The following is a 21,951-nucleotide window of genomic DNA, read 5'->3' on the forward strand; positions in this document are numbered from 1 at the left end:
ACTGTGATTTTAACAGTAAAAGACTGTAAAAATGCTGCAGTGAAAAACTGTCAATTGGTCTACAGAAAGTTTCCGTACTATATACGGTAAATAACTGTAATAGATCTAACGGTACATTTAATGTAATTTTACAGTAAAATACTGTTAAATTCACAGTTTTGGGAAGTGAAAAATAACAATTCATTGTAAAATTTACAGTGAAAAACCGTAAATTGACATTCCCACAATTCCCTGCGTGACACTTCACATTTGATATATTTTTGTTGGAATAACTCATTTTTTTCTAATCAGTTATGTACATTAGGGTTTTATGTTACATCTAACGTTGTTAAATGTTTATTGCATTTTTAAAATTTCATGCATGTTACCATGATGGTGTTTAGTGTGTGTGTGAATGAGCCTGTGTGCACCTTCTATATGTTAGTGTTGTGATGAACTCTGATTCATCATGTGACTCTCATCACCACTGTTTTTGGTGACTGTCAGTGTATTATAAAGGTACAAAACAGATATTAGTACTTCATTAGGTTGGTAAATTAACATTATATCAGTTAATGAAATACATTATTTTACCGTAAATTTAACAGATTTTTTTTTACGTTGCTACTGTATTTTTTACGGTAAAGTTCTGGCAACCACAGCTGCCGTTTTTTTACCGTAAATTTTACTGGGATTTTTTTTTACAGTGTGTGGTACTTGTAGAGGTGTATCAATGAAAAACAAATACCAAAAAATCATAAATTGATAATGTTTATTTTCAAACATAGTGATATAATGTTTATTTTAAAAAATTTGGCGGTTTACACCTGAGACCTTCATGCCCAAATTTGTCCATTAAGGACCAATTAAGGGCTGCTATACGAAGCACGCTTGAGGGTTAATGATGAATAATACTGACCACAGACTTGGCCTAATATTTTGGTGCATCTCTTATTGTTTCATCTTTATCATTACCTTTGAACCAGATTTTTCTTTTCCCCCTATAACCTCGGTTACAGCCTTATCACGGTCTCAAAACAGCACAATAAACTGATCTGATGCGACCCTAACTCAATTATGCGACCCTCTTGACTTTTTAAAGGGAAAATCCTGACCAACATGGACAGGAACACAAAGGGCGAGAGCGGCACACAGCTGCAGAAGCGTAACGGCAGTGGCGTAGTCGACACGAGCATCCGGATTTTGTGCACAAATAGCATCTCTGGTCTGAATAAAACATTCTTTTGCTCGACTTGGACAGAGGAAGTGATGGAACGATACGGCTTCAATTATTGAAGTGTGTATGAAAGCTCCACTAAAACTGTCCTCTCACTCAGAAAACAGCTTAACATGGAGACGCACCATGACATTTAGAAAAACACAGCAATCAGCACGAAGGTTAAGTGGGAAAGGACGTCGAGAAACAAGGTGTGTGTGTGTGTGTGTGTGTGTGTGTGTTCTTATTAAACGCCTAACAACCTCCTGAAACAGTGCAGCCGCCTGTCCAAATTCCTTTAGAAGATGTAAAATTTGTTCAATATCTAAATGCATTTTTCCCACAAACTTTTTATTGGGCCTGTAGAACAGTTCTGTCACTTTGAATATGCATTAGTCGGAGCTGTCTGTTGTCTCTTTGATGCCTTCTAATCATTTTGACTTGGCTCACATCTCGTATGGTGTTATGTAAGCACACGCTCTGGCTGACAGCTCTCTCCACTCGGGGAGTCACATGACCTGCCAGCTCTCAGCCCGCCCCTTATTGGCGATGGCTGTCTTCATTCGTGATGTTATTTCAGAACGAGGAAGCATGGATTTGTGCTGAACCCAGGCAGGTTTGGATGGTGCTGAGCAGTGAGAAAGCTTTGGGCTGAAATGTTTGCTCTCTGGTCTGATTTTAATACTTTTTTTCCCTCTACAGTTCCTCCTACACTGAAGAAAAACTCTGCCTTCACTTGCTTAATTCTAAATCATCTTTGCAGGACATGAGGCAAAGCAGCTTTTAAAGCTGTATATGTCAGTCTTAAGTCATTCCATGACCATTTAATGATCCTGAATCACTTGTTAAGCACATTAACTTATTTCTCTGACAGCTCAAAAGTTCTGATGACGTCACGAGCGAGCCACGCTTCAGCGTTTAGCGAGACTGAATCAATAGGAAGCCGTCACTCACATCTCCCATCTCATAACCGAAGCCCGCACTGTCACAGCCCAGTTATCTCTTTTATAAAATCTCTTTCTGGATAAATTGAGAGTCACAATTTATTTGTTTAAAGTGTTAATTCACTGAAAAATGAAGATTCTGTCATTAATTACTCTCCCTCATGTCGTTCCACACCCGTAAGACCTTCGTTCATCTTCAGAACACAAATTAAGATATTTTTGATGAAATCAGAGAGACTCGTCCATAGACAGCAATATAATCAACACTTTCAAGGTCCAGAAAGGAACTAAAGACATCGTTAAAACAGTCATGTGACTGCAGTGGATCAACCTTAATGTGATGAAGAGACCAGAATACTTTCTGTGCGCAAAAACAAAACAAAAATAAGGACTTTATCCGAATGCCGGCTCAGTATTGGCCGACACTGATCACGTGACCAGCACGACGCATGTGTGTGATGCTGACGCAGGAGCCGTTCTGACGATGAACCTGGAAGCGCTGGACGTAAACAACGTATGAGAGTGACACAGAAGAGAAGAGATTGTTGAATAAAGTGGTTATTTTTGTTTTGTTTTTGCGCACAAAAAGTATTCTTGTGATTCTCGCATGATTATGAATTGACGAAAAAAAAAAATAATGTCATTTATTAGAGGTTCTGACAAAATGTTAATTGCTGTAGTCTATTTAAAAAAAAAAACAATTAATTTGAATTATTTTTTTTTAACAATCGGTTGAGTGAATGATTCAATGACTCACTCATAAAGAGTGTATGACATCATAGCACTGCGAGAGCGATTGAATATCATTATACTGATCGCTCCGCACAAGTCAAACAATGACAAATACATTTTTTCAATAGTCACCACCTGGTCGCCACCTACTGGTGAAACAATTTAATTGATCCAATCTTTATTCGGAGCGTCAAGTTACTTTCAAAAGGTGATTTACTAGGGTGACCATATGTGCCATTTTCCCAGGACGCGTCCTGTCCAGGATTTCTAAATTGCCTAAAATGGCTTGAGCCCTTGCCTCTTTAATCGTGAAAGTGGTCATATCGATGTGCCCCCTGAACGTGATTTCTGAACGGAGGTCTGTGCAAGCCACTGTTCTCATTGACAGTCTTCAATACATTAAAATGTTGTCGTTTTTGCAATGCTTTGACCGTTCTCTGTAGATCCAGCCTTCACAACACAGATCTCCGATTGTTTGCTGTGATCGTACTTGTCGAATCATTGTCATTTTGGAATAGTCGTTTTCATTGTCGTTTTTTTTAACGAATAATCGTGCATCTCTGATTTTGCAGCCATTTCTCACTGACCAAACACAGAAAATCTGTCGCACATCATCCGCATGGCTGACTGAGTTCCTCTCAATCCTCTTTTCCTGAAAACAACTTTTCATTTGTGTGTGCCTCTGAGCCTGGCGATGTCAAGATCGTGTAAGAGCCAAGCAAGCCGGTTTTGGGAAGGATGTCATGTTGCGTTGGCTCGGAGGGGGGTCGTGTTTGTAAAAGCGGGCCGTTCACCACCGTGACCCATTTCCAAATGATGCCAAGCTGATCAGAAAGGGGAGCGAGAATGACTGAGAGGTGCTGGTGAATACGCCTCCCCCTGTGCAGAAACCCTGGCAAACAGCTGTTATTACGATCCAGCGGCTGGTGCGTGTGCGTGAGAGCGTTTCCATAGAGCCCGGGAGAAAAGCGAGCGCTCTTTAGACCCCAGTGGCAGAGCTGAAAGTTTAATGAGGTCATAAAGGTCTGTATGGGGCTTCAACTTAATGCGCTTTGCCGTTCGGTTGGCTTTAACGCCACGAGCGAGTGCACGGACGTAGAGAGCGTTTTTGTGTCTGTGTGTGTGCTTATTAGAGGGATAATGTTTGGCCGATGAGTGTCCCGCTGGTCTCTGGACTCTGATTGGTGCATTCTGTGCTTTATGTATATGTGCAGATAAGCTGCATGAAGAGAGTTTAACAACATGTGGCTAATCCCCTCTATTGAATTTTATGGTTCTCGTATTATAATTCTTTCACTGGGATTTACATAAGTGTGTTGGGTTTGACAGGGAGATTAGTGCTCTTGTGACACAAACGCATCCTTCAGTCAGTCCTCTTTATGACGTGGTCTTTGTTTGTGACCTCTCCTCAAAGGGTAAATCGGGTTTTTGGGAATGATTCTGCTAATATCTAGAGGGAAGCGTGGTGCTTAATGTAATGAAGGTTATTTGGGGTGAGCACATTTGCTTAATAGAGGCACAGAACGTGTGTATTTTTGGAATCAAAGACACCGGAATGACGTTCTGAATCATTTCGGCTCAATTTAATGGAATAGTTCATGCATAAATGAACATTATGTCATTCCAAACCTGTATGGCTTTCTTTCTTCTGTTGAATATAAAATGAAATGTTTAGCAGAATGTCTCTATAGTGAGGGGGAATGGGGGCTAGGACTGATGAAGAAGATGCTCAGTCAACAATCACTTCAATTACCCAAAGCTGTCGTATCGCATGCCTTCAGTCGACCGGGAATATAGCGCTTGAGTTTTATGACACTTTTTATGCTGCTTTTGCAATTTTTGAAGGTTAACAACTCCATTCTGTGTTTAATTGAAGTTACATGCAAAAGAGTGTCTTGAAAGTCGTGAGGATCTGTACATCGAAGGAAACGGATTATTGGAAAAAGAAAAAAAAATGTAAACGGGTACTTCTGTTAATCGGTTTCTAATTGGATATAGTCGGATCTGAACTTGAATAACATGCATTTAGAAAATAGACTTTAAAAAGATGACATTTCAGATCTGTCCGTTTGTGTTCCACAAGTCACATGGGTTTGGAACAACATGCTGTTTCTGGGTGAAGGATTCTTTCTACCACTTGTTTTTTCTGTCTCTTTCTCGGAATGACCTCGCATGTCTCTCTGACTGCCGTGACTCCCTGAGAGCGACTGCTTTGTGTAGTTTGACCTCGTCTGTGGCACAGCCTCTCTGTTTGTCTCCTGAAGGTCGAGTCGGCAGGGGGTCCGTGTCAGCAGAAATCAAATGGCGTCTTGTCCCCTAAAAGTGGAGAGACCGAAGAACAGCTGTTCTGGGAAAGAAAAAAATCCACTCAAACCAACCAAAGCGAATCAGAACACTGAAATTTATGTCTGTGTTTACCACAGAAAACCTTGGGAAGGGGAAATAGTCATTTGGCTTGGCTGTAACCGCAAGGCTAGAAATGCTCTGAGTCATGCTGTAAGATACAGTGCTCTGGTGGCAGAAGTGCACAGCCTTCTGCAGCTCATCTGGCTGGTAATGAAGTGGCTTTTAGACGAGTGTTGTGATGTCAGGGCCGTCTGCTTGTGTGAGTACTGATGCTGTGTCAATGCATACAGCGCTGGCATTTTGTGGGTCTCGCATGGGCCGAGCAAAGGGAAACAAGCAATAAATAATGAATAATTCAGCTTCTGATACACCATGTCTGGCAGAATGATGGGAGATATGTGGCGTAGTGGGGCTCTAATACAGTAAACACAGTATCGTTCAAAAGTTGTTGTTTACTCAGCAGGAACACGTTAAATTAATCAAAACAGACATTTATTATGGTGCAAAATATTTCTATTTAAAGAAAAATGCTGTTCTTTTGAACTTTTTATTCATCAGAGAATCTTTAAAAATAACATGTATCACAGTTTTCACAAAAATATGACTGTTTTCAACACTGATAATAATCATGAATGTTTGTTGAGCAGCAAATCATCATATCAGAATGATTTCTGAAGGATCATATGACACTGAAGACTGAAGTAATGATGCTGAAAATTCAGGAATAAATTACACTTTACTCACATAGAAAACAACTATCTTGAATTAAAATAATATTTCACAATTTTGACTATATTTCGGATTAAATAAATGCAGCCTTGGTGAGCAGCTGTTGGACTGTTTGAACAAACCACAGTGTCACAGAGTGTTTAAACTCATTGCAGATGTATTTGTCTCTGCACATTATAAAAGAGAAGATATTTCAGCATCAGAAAAGACCTTTTACATCTTGTTGTTTTGTACAGAGACGGTGTTTTAGGAGTGGTAAAAGCTTCACGTGTGCCCCACACACATCACGGCGCTGTCCAGGGTCCTGATACTGTGTTTCTGAGTGTCGGGCGCTGTCTCTGGTGCTGAATTATAGGCTGAGTCCAGACAAGCCCTGTCCAAGGTGCTGATTCAGAGCCCGCGCTGTATTTGTGTCAAGGGCATCTTTTTAAAGCATTTTAACTTGCCCGAGTTAGTTTACACTGTGCTGTACTTGTCCAAACTGCTGAATAACGACATTCATGCACTGCTCATTTTAATTTAGTCTGTAAGTGGAGTTTCACATTAAGGCTTTGTAATTGTAAAAATGCAGCAGAAATGACAAATGCCAACATGAATTTGCTTCACAGGGCTCTGTTGCATCATGGTAGTGTTGTAAAACATTTCTTTTCCCTTTTTGAGAATTAATGTTTAAATGTTAAACCAGCACATTGTGCTGCAGACAGTATTCACTCATTGAATTTCTTCAGGATTCTTGTGCTTTTGCGAAGCTGTCCGACATTATCAGCTGATGACCGGCGCACTTCATTTCCCTAAGTGCAGCGCTGCAGGTCCGTCAGTCCACATTTGAGCTCTAATGCGCCTCTGATGCTGATCAACAGCCGTCCGCCGGGACTGTGTGTTCGTTAGTATTAAACACTATCCGCTCTATGGGTTCTGACAGTGAGAAAGAAAATGCACTACATATAATTGCAATTTAATGAGTCTGATGACACCGCCTTATATTGTTTCTCTCTTGCTTTTGTTTTTTCCCTTCAGTTGTCTTGCTGAATTCTAAGGAGTCCCAGGCAGAGCTGGGTTGGACCTCATATCCTTCTAATGGGGTAAGACCTTCATGTCCATTTATTAGATTATTGTAGTCTTTGATGGAACTAAAATAGTTAATTGTACGGCTGCAGCAGCAAATTATGAAATCACGTCTGCGCGCCGTGAGCGGAAAACACAGGCAGTCGCGTCACTTTACAATGTTGAATTATGCATTTCTATGAACAGAACACTTCTGAAATATAGCAGAAGTGTTTAATGAGGGGTGCATGAAACAACATGAGTGCTTTATATGAAGCACTTCAAACTAATAAGTGTATAAGTGTAATGTTAACTAGTTACTGATCAATGGGCTAAACCCTATGTAGTGTTTCACTTTGGATGTCTCTTTCTCCTTTTCCCCATCCATCTTTACCAGTATTTCTAGTTGCTTTTCCATGTCTTCATTCCCAAATGTATCACTTCATGGGGCAGCCTACAGTCCCAGTATGGACTGCTTTGCTCTCGCCAGATAAAGCCCATTTGTCATTTTCTGTGTCCTGCTTCCCATCTTGCATCTCCTTCTCTCTTTCTCAATGCTGAAGCACGTGCTAAAGATTACGTACATAGTTTGATTCATAGCTGATATGAGCAGTAAGCCTGACAGAGGACGTCTCGTCTCAGGACGACACGTTTCGTAATTTCTAACGTTATCTGTGAGGGGAAATGCTGCATGCTGGGGACTCGTACAAGCTGTTATTTGTTTAGCTTGTTAATTCTGGACCTGACAGCGATTAAATCCTCTGTCTCCTGCTCCCACCACAGCTGTGTGGATACACACACACACACACACACACACACACAGACACACACACACACGCACACACACACAGACACACACACACACACACACACACACACACACACAGACGCACACAGACACACACACACACACACACACACACACACACACACACACACACACACACACACACACACACACACACACACACACACACACACACACACACACACACACACACACACCTCTGTGGTTTTCAACAGGATGTGTTGAGATTCACTGCCACTCATAGTCGTGTCAGAGTCTCTGCCAAACTCAGATGTAGATTCAAACTGCTTAATTCCCTCAGAAACGAAGGATCTTCATTACACTGCAATTAATTGTGAAAACACTGAGAGTGTTCGTCTTCAGAGGCTCATTATAATCTCTCTAGCAGACAATGAGCTTGTTTGTGGTGCTGATTGAAGATGCTTAATGTATTCTGTGTTTGATATACTGTAGCTGATTTGACACTAATCTTTATACAGATTGGTTGAACTGTACACCCTATAAATATAAATGCCTACATGTGATGCACTTATTTACTCTAGTTTACTCTAGTAGCCTTTAAGTCTACAATGATTTACTCATTTACACCTTTGCATTCACAGATGCATATCTAATCCAAGATCTAATCCAAGATCCAAAAATGTCCGCTTTGATGCAACAAAGGAATCATTTGAAGATAAATTAGTTTTGGATTTGATCTGTTAATATAAGTATTACACTTCGGAAAACCCAATTAATTTTAATTTAATTTAATTTTATTTTATTTTGCATGCATCACTTGTTACATCTTGTTGTTTTGTACAGATTTAGCTGGTGTTTTAGGAGTGCTAAAAGCGTCATTTGTGCTGTCCGGGGTGCTGAAATGCCCCACACACATCACGGCGCTGTCCAGGGTCCTGATACTGTGTTAATGCGTGTTTGGGCACTGTCTCTGGTGCTGAATTAAATTATATTTTTTTATTTTTTTACTTTTTTTATTTATCCATTGGCATTTAACCAATGTTAATGGATAAAGGACAATAAAAAAGCTTTGCAATGAATATTACCATCTAGAGTCCTTGGCTTTTATTCACATCTTTTCTTCTCACTCTTCTCATTTCAGTGGGAGGAAATCAGCGGTGTGGATGAGAAATACAAGCCCATTCGCACATATCAAGTATGCAACGTGATGGAGCCCAGTCAGAACAACTGGCTCCAGACGGGTTGGATATGGCGGCAGGGCGGCCAGCGCATCTTCATCGAGCTGCAGTTCACCCTGCGAGACTGCAACAGCATCCCAGGCGTGTCCGGCAGCTGTAAGGAGACCTTCAATCTCCTCTACGCCGAGTCCGACTGGGACCTGGGCCGCGTCACCCGTGAAGACCGCTACAGCAAAATCGACACCATCGCTGCGGATGAAAGCTTCACGCAGGGCGATTTGGGAGAGCGTAAGATGAAACTCAACACCGAAGTCCGTGAGATAGGACATCTCAACCGTAAAGGATTCCATCTGGCCTTCCAGGACGTGGGCGCGTGCGTCGCACTGGTTTCCGTGAGAGTGTACTACAAACGATGCCTGTCCACGGTGCAGAATTTAGCAGTGTTCCCGGATACGGTAGCCGAAGCTGCGTTCTCTACTCTGGTGGAGGTGAGAGGGTCCTGCGTGAATAACTCTGAGGTGGACACGGACAGTCCTCCCAGAATGCATTGCAGCGCTGAAGGGGAATGGCTGGTGCCGATCGGGAAATGCAGCTGCAGCGCTGGATATGAGGAGGGACACAGCAGCTGTGAGGGTAAGACGCTCTCCCATTAAAAACTTTACAAAGTCTTGATGTTGTTTTTGTCTCTACTAGAACAGATGATTATTCTCCTCATATTCTCCATTGTTCAGCTCCTCTCTTCCCAGTCTGTCAGTAACGCTCTGTTTAGTTCCTGTCTCTATGATGCCCCTCCTTCTGAAAAGCACAATGTGCTCTGATTGGTCGGCTGGAGCAGTGTGTTGTGATTGGTCATTTGGGAAATGCCCCGCCCCTTACCATTACCGCCAGTTTCAACACACTACTAACTAACTCAAGCAGGCCCCGCCCCTTTATTCTGCGCATTAATTATTTAAATGAGGAATATTGTGAAGAAAACTCAAGGCTACAAAGTAACAAAGTGGTCAAATCAAAGCTTCCCTTGATGCAGAAGCTGAACTAAAGATTAGATTTAATATTCACAGAAATGACAGAAATGAACTATTCATGGAAAATGTGTTAACCATGACAAACGAATCATTGAATCAGTGAGCTGAACCAAATCAGTGTCATTTGAAAATGAATCATTCTGACCATTTTGTTGAACTGAACTCATTTAAAAAGATGTGACTCAAAAATAAAAGAAGCTCATTTTGGTTCTTGCACAAGTCTATGATAAAACTTAATATGGGGCTTTCTTAATGTGCTTTTTGTGGTATTTTTTGTCATTTTGTAGCTTTAGAGTCCCTTCTTTTGCTTTCACTGTAATAAATTCACACGGTTTGGACTGACGTGGGTGTGAGTAAATGATGACCGTTTTCTGTAAACCCAAATTTGCTTTAGTAGGCAGAGGATTTGGTCAGATGTCATTTTTAGACGTGTCACATGATGGTTTTGGAGCTCCAGCTGTGTGTTGGTTTGACGCGGGTCGCGACATTAACAGTCACTGGATCAGTTTCTCTTCAGGAGGTCAGACGCACGTCAGCGCTGTCTGTCACTGATCTCTCCTCCCACTACAGCTGTGTGTCACTGCGTCATTAACCACCGCTACAGGACATGGCGTGTGTGTGTGTGTGTGTTTGTCAGTGTGATATTTCACAGGCCATCTTGCAGAGTTGTGTGATGCAGTGTGGGAGTTGTAGTCAGTTCACACGTACAGCGACAGGCTGTTACACAGACCCTGCATTGTGTCTTTATTTTGTTATTGTTGTTAATGAATCATAAATCACTAAGAGCATGTGATGCGGGGGCGAGATGAACTTAACTACAAATACAAGAAATACAAATACAAGAAGGCTAGAATTGCTGTAGTTTGTAGACCTGAAGCTCTTTTTTTGAAAGATGACATGTATACCTATATATTTTTTTTATTTTTTTATTTTTATTTTTTTTGATAGGCTCCTTTAAAAATAATAATGTTTCATTTTGCTGTCAAACAATTAATGGTGATTAATCACATACAACATAAAAGTTTGTTTACATAATATTATATTGTGTTTATATAATATTAATATATAATTTAAATATATATAATATAATTTATATATATATATATATATATATATATATTATATATATATATATATATGACCTATAGGTCTAATTTATTATTATTATTATTATTATTATTATTATCTTCATTTTTATATAATTTATCATCATCATCATCATCATTTAACATGTTTTATAAGGTCAAAAATATTTACATATAATAATATAAAATAATTTAACAATGTAATATAATATGATATAATATAATATATAATCATTTTTATGTAATATACATAAACACAGATTTTTTTAAATCTCATAAAATACTTTAAATAATAAATAATAAGAAGAATTTATCATTAGTATTAGTATATTATATTCATTTTTATATAATATGATATCATCGTCATCATCATCATCATCATTTAACATGTTTTATGAGGTCAAAAATATTTACATATAATAATATAACATAATTTAACATTATAATACGATATGATATAATATAATCATGAAAATACATGATAAATAATAAATAATAATTAATATTTGTGATACCAGCTTTGTACCATGGTACTCCACAGTGTGTTTTTGTGGTACATGGATCATTTAGTACTATGGTATATGTTTCAAACTACCATGGTATTGTCATGTAATGAGTTCGTCTCACCACAGTATTTAATGAGGTGAAGAGGGCGTTTGTAAAGGGTTTGTGAACTTTGAGTCTCAGTTCCTCTCTTCATGCGTGTGTCAGTCTTCATCATCTCAGCGCTGTGATTGGTCCAGATGATCTTCATCAGTCGTGGGAGAGAGAGACACTCGTCACCTCTCAGCCTTCCCTGACTTCCTGTTTCCCCTCGTTTGTGTCACCAGCGCTCGCACTCGTACAGTTTCATCCTCGATGACTGCTTATTGACCGTCACTCTCAGAGACATGCAGGTCAAGGCAGCGCTGTGTTCACATCCCCGTCACTGCTGATTACGCTTCTGCATGCTTCAGAACCCATTCAAACTGGACGCTTTGCTTTCTTTATACTCAACAAACTGAAATAAAGGAGTTCAGCATCATCAATAGTGTCTGTGGGAGTCTCTTAAAACTTGCTGATTAATGCCAGCGACAGGAACTTTGTTAAAGCCGTCAAGAAATGTCTTCTGAGGAGGATTTCTTTCAAATTTCTTTGTCTCTTTGAGTGTTAAGCTGTGCCCACATGCTCTTTGTTGGTGTGTGTGTGTGTGTGTGTGTGTGTGAATGGTGTTACCACATCAGAGAAAAGACTTGTCAAGTCTCTCAGAAGAGAGGAAGATTCATAGGCCAAAGATGAACAGGATTTCACACATCCAATGACAGAGGAAGAGAAACACAGACAGCCAATCAGAGAGCAGACAGGAGCTGAGGAGTGTGTGAAGGACAGATTGGATGAGACCCGAGAGAGAGAGAGAGAGAGAGAGAGAGAGACCGTAAACAGAGAATGAACGATGTAGAACACAGTGATTGAGACACATTTCAGTGTTCGACACCAGAACCAGTTCATGTGCACAGTGAAAGATTGTGAACATTCTTTGAACATCATTTATTTTAATATTTACAAATTAAATGGAAACGATCGAGAATGTTGCGTTGTGCTGGCTTGCAAACATCTCCTGATCCTTCAACATTTCTCTCTCTCTGTCAAGAAAAGAAGCAAAACGACCAAAAAATGACATAATCTACAGAATAACAAAGTATTCATTCATTAATTCAGAGAGGAACGAAACTGAAGTCCAGTGGAGGGATGGAGGGATGAGGAGGAGTGGAGGAGTGAGGGATGAAGGGAAGGTGGAGTGTCACTGGCGTCAGCTGGACTCTCAGATGAATGCTAATGAGATGATGAGACTCGCGGCTATTGATCAGCTCTGATGCTTCACTAAACTCTGTGTGTGTGTGTGTGTGTGTGTGTGTGTGTGTGTGTGTGTGTGTGTGAGAGAGAGAAAGTGATGTTAATGAGTGAAGAATGAACGGCGCTCCTGAAGAGTGTGAGTATGATTTATGTGTCTGCACCTGTGTGTGTGTGTGTGTGTGTGTGTGTGTGTGTGTGTGTGTGTGTGTGTGCAGGAATGAGTGTGTTTTAACTAAATGGCTCAATAGTATTGACTCAGGCCATGAGTAGATGTTGATTGTGTCTGGAGAGGTTGCACTTGACAGGACTGTGTGTGTGTGTGTGTGTGTGTGTGTGTGTGTGTGTGTGTGTGTGTGTGTGTGTGTGAGGCCATGAAGCATCACATTTAATTATTTGCAGGCCGCTGTGGGCTTGCGTTCTGTCTGAAATGCAGGAAAGGATTTAGGGGTTACTGGAGCGATATTTCTGATTTATGTTCAGTCGTGATAAATGCAAATTCTGATCAACCGCGTGAAGTCTAATCATTACAGTTTAACACCGAGCAGAAGGATTTGTGGATATTTTCCCTGTTTTGTCCATCAGTTTGTCCATCATCTAACATTTAAAGGTCAACATGAAATCAAAATTCACTGTATTTACATTCTAAATAATTGTAATTCATCTACAATTCAATTATTTTTGTTTATTCTTATTGTTTGATCTTTTGTTTCTCATCTTCTGAAACTACTTTTTTTATGTCAGTTTGTGTTTTTATTTTATTGTTTATTTATTTATTTATTTATTTTATTTCATACATTTTTTTATTACATTTTTGCATTCATTTGAAAAAATTTTTTTTTATATTTTAATTAATTTTTAATTTTTGTATTTTTTATTTTTATTAATTTCATTTAAATATTTTATTTTTATTAAAATTGTGCATTTCATTTGAAATATAATTAAAATAAAAATATTTAAAAAATAAAAAATATATATTTTTATTTTATTTTAATTTACATTTTTTTTATTTTAAATTTTTTTTTTTTTTTTTAGCAAACTCCATTTTAGTTGTGCACTGTATGTAATGCCAACTTTTTATGATATAATTAATTTTGGACAAAATCAAATCCTTTTTTCCTCATTTAAGAATCCTGTGTTCAGGCTCTTCGCACTGAGGATGATAACTCTAACTATATTTATGAAGTTTTATTAATCGTTCCGTCCACACCACAGCTATAACAATAACGACAGAGGAAGGATTTCGTCTGAATCACTTTCAGAACATTTCCAGCTGATGATCGATTAAAAGCATTGACAGCCAATCAGAAATCCTCGAGCATTTCAAGTGCAGACGACAAAACTATAGCTATCGTTGCTGCTGTGAACAGGGCTTGCTGTGTCATGTTTTGTAAGGAAAATGGGTTGTGAATGATGTTTCATGTTTTACTTAAAAGAGAAGACGGGAAGCAGCGTTTTAGTCGTGATAAAAGCCCACATGATCGCCTGAGATCTGCAGTGTGTTTCAGCGCAAAGACAAAGCTTTCAGTTAAATGAATCAGATGAGAAGAGGTCGTCTCCCTTCATCTGTCTCTGAAGAACTGTGAGAGGAAGCTTCATTTGAGGACAAAGTGGTGAAATGCTGAAGAGGGCAATTCAGTGTGTGTGTGTGTGTGTGTGTGTGTGTGTGTGTCAGAGAGCAGCTGATCTGATGCAGTGTGACATTCCAGCAAGTGCAGCTCCTGAGAGTCCATATGCTTTCACACACCCATTTTACAGTGTGTTTTCATGTTAAATAGTTTGTGAATACAAATGTGTGCGTTTACATCACTTCCCTCCAGTCCATCCTTAAGGCTGAAATCTCTGAAGTCTTGAAGTGTGCTCTACTAGATTGAATGTTGATTATTCTCCTCATATTCTCCATTGTTCAGCTCCTCTCTTCCCAGTCTGTCAGTAACGCTCTGTTTAGTTCCTGTCTCTATGAAGCCCCTCCTTCTGAAAAGCACACTGTGCTCTGATTGGTCGGCTGGAGCAGTGTGTTGTGATTGGTCGAGCGCTTCGAGTGTGTTTGGGAAAGTCGTTTATAGCTGGACTCTGAAAAGCTGTGAGTGTGTGTGGAGGTGAAGGACTGCGGGTGATTACAGAGATGGCACAAATGAGTTAAAGAAGGAAAGAGTAGAACAGATGACAGGGAGAAAGACTGGAGAAAACATAATTAGACGTGTGTGTGTGTGTGTGTGTGTGTGTTTGTGATCTGTAGTAGTTTAATTAAAGATGCTGTTTTAACTCACAGATGTATAATTAGGAAAATCTTAAGACTGCAGCAGCTGCTGAGATCTCATAGTTGTGTGGAGACTCTCACTCCAACGTCTCACACACACACACACACTCACACTCACACTCACACTCACACTCACACTCACACTCACACACACACACTCACACTCACACTCACACTCACACTCACACTCACACTCACACACACATTCACACATTCACACACTCACACTCTCACACACTCTCACACACTCACACACATTCACACACATTCACACACATTCACACACATTCACACACATTCATGCTCATATGCACGCACACAAACACACACCCTCATACAGCTTACAGTCATTGTGTCAGTGTGTGTGTTAACCGGCTGCTGTACAGTGTGTGTAGATTAGTGTGTGTGTGTGTGTGTAGGGGTGTGTAGATTAGTGTATGTAGGGGTGTGTGTGTGTAGGGGTGTGTGTGTATGTAAGTGTGTGTGTGTGTGTGTGTGTGTATGTAGGGGGGTGTGTGTATGTAGGGGTGTGTGTGTGTAGGGGTGTGTGTGTGTAGGGGTGTGTGTGTGTGTAGGTGTGTGTGTGTGTGTAGGTGTGTGTGTGTGTGTAGGGGTGTGTGTATGTAGGGGTGTGTGTGTGTGTGTGTAGGGGTGTGTGTGTGTAGGGGGGGTGTAGATTAGTGTGTGTAGGGGTGTGTATGTAGGGGTGTGTGTGTATGTAGGGGTGTGTGTGTGTAGGGGTGTGTGTGTGTAGGGGTGTGTGTATGTAGGGGTGTGTGTGTAGGGGTGTGTGTGTGTAGGGGTTTGTGTTTGTTGGGGTGTGTGTTTGTTGGGGTGTGTGTTTGTAGGGGTGTGTGTATGTAGGGGTGTGTGTGTGTAGGGGTGTGTGTCTGTCGGGGTGTGTGTGTGTTGGGGTGTGTGTTTGTAGGGGTGTGTGTGTGTAGGGGTGTGTGTGTGTAGGGGTGTGTGTGTGTAGGGGTGTGTGTATGTAGGGGTGTGTGTATGTAGGGGTGTGTGTATGTAGGGGTGTGTGTGTGTAGGGGTGTGTGTGTATGTAGGGGTGTGTGTGTATGTAGGGGTGTGTGTGTATGTAGGGGTGTGTGTATGTAGGGGTGTGTGTGTGTATGTAGGGGGGTGTAGATTAGTGTATGTAGGGGTGTGTGTGTGTAGGGGTGTGTGTGTGTAGGGGTGTGTGTGTATGTAGGGGTGTGTGTGTATGTAGGGGTGTGTGTGTGTATGTAGGGAGGTGTAGATTAGTGTATGTAGGGGTGTGTGTGTGTAGGGGTGTGTGTGTGTGTGTGTGTGTATGTAGGGGTGTGTGTGTATGTAGGGGTGTGTGTGTGTGTGTGTGTGTAGGGGTGTGTGTGTATGTAGGGGTGTGTGTGTATGTAGGGGTGTGTGTGTATGTAGGGGTGTGTGTTTGTAGTGGTGTGTGTGTGTATGTAGGGGGGTGTGTGTATGTAGGGGTGTGTGTATGTAGGGGTGTGTGTATGTAAGTGTGTGTGTGTGTATGTAGGGGGGTGTGTGTATGTAGGGGTGTGTGTGTATGTAAGTGTGTGTGTGTGTATGTAGGGGGGTGTGTGTATGTAGGGGTGTGTGTGTGTATGTAGGGGTGTGTGTGTATGTAGGGGTGTGTGTGTGTGTGTGTGTATGTAGGGGTGTGTGTGTATGTAGGGGTGTGTGTATGTAGGGGTGTGTGTATGTAGGGGTGTGTGTGTGTAGGGGTGTGTGTGTATGTAGGGGTGTGTGTGTGTGTAGGGGTGTGTGTGTCTGTAGGGGTGTGTGTATGTAGGGGTGTGTGTGTGTATGTGTGTGTGTGTATGTAGGGGTGTGTGTGTGTGTATGTAGGGGTGTGTGTGTGTGTATGTAGGGGTGTGTGTGTGTGTATGTAGGGGTGTGTGTGTGTGTATGTAGGGGTGTGTGTGTGTGTATGTAGGGGTGTGTGTTTGTGTATGTAGGGGTGTGTATGTAGGGGTGTGTGTGTGTGTATGTAGGGGTGTGTGTGTGTGTATGTAGGGGTGTGTGTTTGTGTATGTAGGGGTGTGTATGTAGGGGTGTGTGTGTGTGTATGTAGGGGTGTGTGTGTGTATGTAGGGGTGTGTGTGTGTGTAGGGGTGTGTGTGTGTGTATGTAGGGGTGTGTGTGTGTGTATGTAGGGGTGTGTGTGTGTGTAGGGGTGTGTGTGTGTGTATGTAGGGGTGTGTGTGTGTGTATGTAGGGGTGTGTGTGTATGTAGGGGTGTGTGTGTGTGTATGTAGGGGTGTGTGTGTAGGGGTGTGTATGTAGGGGTGTGTATGTAGGGGTGTGTGTATGTAGGGGTGTGTATGTAGGGGTGTGTGTGTGTGTGTGTATGTAGGGGTGTGTATGTAGGGGTGTGTGTGTGTGTATGTAGGGGTGTGTGTGTGTGTATGTAGGGGTGTGTGTGTGTGTATGTAGGGGTGTGTGTGTGTGTATGTAGGGGTGTGTGTGTAGGGGTGTGTGTTGGGACGACAGCCAGCCGTTTGTGGCTTGGCACCCCAGTCTTTGTTCTGGTTGGCATCATGCCACCGATGCCCATCTGGTACAGGCGGTGTGAATCCTCCCCTGTGGACACTCACTAGTGTTCATCATCTCCAGAGCTGCAGCTTTAAACATTCACACTTTCGCCTGAGAGACTGATCATGGACAACGACGTACAGACAGTCACACACACACACACACACATGCACACGAACGACCGTATGAGAAACATGGGCTGATGGAGCCATTTGTCTCCTGGCACATGCTTCTCTGTGTGTGTGTGTGTGTGTGTGTGTGTGTGTGTGTGTGTCTTGGGTCAAACAGAAGTGGATCTGTGCCACAGGGTCACCTTCAACCTCCACTGCCTATCTAGTCCTCTCTCTTTCACACAATCGCTCACCGAGGGGGAAAAAAACATCTCAACAGGTTAATTTTGCCACAGAGCTACAAAACTGTGACAGTAACCACAGTAGACCGTCATACATAAATTACACACATTATCTCTGCTCCAGAACACAGTGAGCGTCCGCGCTGCCTACTGTCTACACAGGCAGGTGTCTTCTTAGGCAGCGTCCCAACTGTCATGACACTTCACAAGTCACTGATTTGGAGCGCTCCACATAGACGGCACACAGATAGCGCTCCTTGATTTCAGTAGTTTGATTTTTAGCATGCTGTTACTCAAAAATTAAAATTGCCATCAGTTACTCTCACTCATATCAATGCAAATCCATTTCAGTAATATTCAAAGCACAAGTGAAGATATTGTTAATGAAACCAGGAGATTTCTGTCCCTTCATTGAAAGTTCATTCAGCCCAAACATTGAAGACACTATAAACGTGCTCCATATGAACTGAGCGATTTACTCATTCTCTGTATGTGATGAACAGATGTAATGTTATTGATGTATAAACACACGTGCATCAGGTATGGTAAACAGAACTGTAATTGCTTGACGTGCAAGAATAAACGTTAATCTTATTCACTTATCTTTTACTAAATAAAACAAATTCCTCATACTCTGCAATAAATCTCACTCTGAGTTCTCTCGTTTCATCTGCCATCTGGATTTGTTTTCACGTTCGTTGCGGTGCATTCTGGGATTGCACTGCGAAGTTGCCTGCATTCACATACGATGTCCTCAGATGCTCCCTCTGTAGGCAGCTCACTAGCTTTGGAACGCTGCACCGAACAGGATTAGCATTAGCAGCATCTGCCCACCTATTTCATAAGCGTTCTGGTCAAGGTGAGTGAGTTTGTGTGAGGTGACAGTGTGTTCTCAGATTCCCTCAGTTAAGATCTCCATCTCCTCCTGAAACTCCTCGTCAGCTGTTTTTGAGTGTTCCAAGACCTTTTCCCACGGGAGCCACACAGCTTCTTTCATGCGCACATCTTCCCTTAGTTAAGTTCGGTTAAGGTTTCCAGAAGTGCCAGCTGGAGTCTGAAACGATCCCGTGTTTATCTGGCGAGATGTGGAGTTGACTCGCCGCACTCCTGGTCTGATCCCAGAACGTTTCTGAGCGACTCTTTGACCCGCGTGCCGCGGTCCGTCTGTCCTGAGGAACGGGTGAAACGCTGTTTGCAGGATCAGCCCTGATAATCTCTTATTTACAGTATTTATCAAAGCTGCTGGCTTTTAACCTGTGAACCTGGTGTGTGAGAATGTGAATCTGCGTTTCAGCCGGTGTGAGTTTTTTTTGCATAATCCAAGTGCTTAAATCTAAGGATTTTGTCCTAATCTGCTCCATCACGGATCTCAGTTTCCTGATGTTAACTCGTGTTATTGTGGAGGCTTGATCTTGTGTATAACGTGGTCTTGTTCTCATCTTATGATCTTGTGCCGGATTTTTAGGGAGATTAATGTCTGAATTTCTGCTTTTGGAAAAACTTAATGAAGCCCTTCAATTTTTTATTTTTATTTTAAAAATTAATTTTATTTTTTTGTCTCAAAAATGCACAGATATTTTCTTTTTAAAATAAATGACAGCATATAATTTATTGTTTTTAATTTGCATTAATAACTGGAATGGTTACAGCTTTAAGCACTTTTGCTGGATGTAGATGGCATTCGATATACAACATTACTGATTTATCATTTTCAACACATTTTGTTACTCACGTTTCCAAGACTGTCACATCTTCAGCAGAACCCGGTTTACGTCAGCCAGCTAGATAATGTCATTGTGGTGACATTCATGATTTACATCATTTGCAAAGCAACATTCAACAGAAAGCCAAATGTTTGAGTTTGCTAGGCATAAAAATGTGACTCCGCCCACACTCTCTCCTGATTGGCTGATTTTAGATTGATTTGAGTGCGAGTGCAGTGCACCTTTAGAGAGGCTCCGCCCACACTCTCTTCTGATTGGCTGTAATTTTAGATTGATTTGATTGCGAGTGCAGTGCACCTTTAGAGAGACTCCGCCCACACTCTCTTCTGATTGGCTGATTTTAGATTGATTTGTTTGCGAGTGCAGTGCACCTTTAGAGAGACTCCGCCCACACTCTCTTCTGATTGGCTGATTTTAGATTGATTTGTTTGCGAGTGCAGTGCGCCTGCAGAGACTCCGCCCACACTCTCTTCTGATTGGCTGTAATTTTAGATTGATTTGGTTGCGAATGCAGTGCGCTTGCAGAGAGACTCCGCCCACACTCTCTTCTGATTGGCTGAGATTTTTGGATTGAGTTTGTCACGTCTTGTAGTTATGTGTTGTTTGGTGTGGACAGACAAACCACTCATCACCGTAATCTGATGGCGTCGCGTCTGGTTAGGACAGTGTCAGGCTGTAATGGTGTGATCCAGCAGGTCTGGTTCTTCACTCCTGTCTCAGGTATCACACTACAGTGTCGAGTGTGTTTACGGATCTGCCACCTGTGCCGGCGAGACTCTCCACTCTAGTCTTATCATCCCGGAGTGTCAGGATAGGTTTGTCTTGTTCTCAGTGCTGAGGGACTGCAGTCTGGCAGTTTTCCTGGCACTCGCTCGCCTTTTGTATTTTGTAGTCGTTTGCTGCGTGTCAAACCCCCCCCCCCTCCAAATGGAGCGGATGACATTTCCAGCACCACCTGCGTCCCTCAAACGTATTTTTGGTGCTCACACACACACACACACACACTGTCTCATGTGAGCCCATATGTGCTCACACTTGCGTCTGCCCACTCACACATAATACCCAGAAGTAATGGCAGAAAAAGCGTGTAACAGTTGCTCTGTCTCTCTCTCTGTTTTCACTTGCTCTATCTTTTCATCGTAATTTGTCACTTTCTGTCTTCATTTCACACTTTGATGAGTATCTATCCATAAAGCTAGCTTCATATTTTGAATAAATTTTTTTTTTCATGTTTTTTTGATCATATTTGAGTTTAAACCGTGAAGTTATGATTGTTTTAAAGTAATAGACCGCCAAAGAAATGAAAATTCTGTCATTATTTGCTCAAACTCACCAGCTGTGTCAAAACTCTCTTTTTGTTTTCCTTAGAAAAATAACAGCATGAAGGTTTGAAACGATACAAGGGTGAAAAAATGACTTTGTATTTGTGTTTATGTGTTTGGTCAAACTTTATATTAGGTGTCTTTAACAGCATGGTAAAATCATGTATGTGCAGAAAAAAATGTAGTTAAAGAGTTTAATATTAAGTGGGACCATTTTTTTTTTTTTTTACAAAAATAGTCTCCATATAAAGGGACAATATATTAATATTAAATACATTTATAATAATAATAATAAAATAATATGATACACTTTTCTTCTGCCAATAATTAATTTAGCATATTTATATTATATTCATTTTTTTAGCATGTCATTCAACCTGCCCGTGCTGTCAGTTTTATTGTACTGATTATTTTGTGTCAAAGTAGCATTTTTTTTTAGCATTTTATTTATTTTTATTATACTTAACCCCCAATATTATCAAGGATGAAAGCAAATATTCAGCTGCTCAATGTTTGTTGTGGTTATAACCGTGCTAAATTGTGATCTTTTATATATTTCTTTCCCTAAAACCTATAGTAAATTAGTTTGACGTGACATTTGATATGCTCTAGTTTATGTAAATGAGCTCTGTTGTGATTGGCTAGCGTCACAGTTGTTGCTCATCAGGGAGAGTCGAGCTGCTGAAGGTTTTCAATGTCAAATATATAAATAGAATAAAATCAAAGTCATAACACTGAATGGACATAAACCATTTTGAGGTGTGAAGATTGGGTTATTAACTACTGAGCATAATTGGTGTCAAATTTTGCATGTAAACACTTAATTTAATGGTCTGGATGGACTCGCGATCGAGCTGTGAATATATCTGTATAATTCTTTT

General features: G+C 41.0%; 1 protein-coding gene across 1 annotated transcript in view; it reads left to right on the plus strand.

Annotated features, from left to right (window-relative positions):
- LOC137002202 (ephrin type-A receptor 7) overlaps positions 1-21,951 on the plus strand; it is a 119,934-nt gene that overhangs the window by 18,030 nt on the left and 79,953 nt on the right. Inside the window, exons 2-3 of the mRNA XM_067361713.1 lie at positions 6,964-7,028; positions 8,901-9,570. Of these exons, the coding sequence (XP_067217814.1) occupies positions 6,964-7,028; positions 8,901-9,570 (735 nt within the window). The remainder of the gene's footprint in view (positions 1-6,963; positions 7,029-8,900; positions 9,571-21,951) is intronic.

This window comes from Chanodichthys erythropterus, chromosome 15 (genome assembly GCF_024489055.1).
Source record: "Chanodichthys erythropterus isolate Z2021 chromosome 15, ASM2448905v1, whole genome shotgun sequence".
Classification (NCBI taxonomy): domain Eukaryota; kingdom Metazoa; phylum Chordata; class Actinopteri; order Cypriniformes; family Xenocyprididae; genus Chanodichthys; species Chanodichthys erythropterus.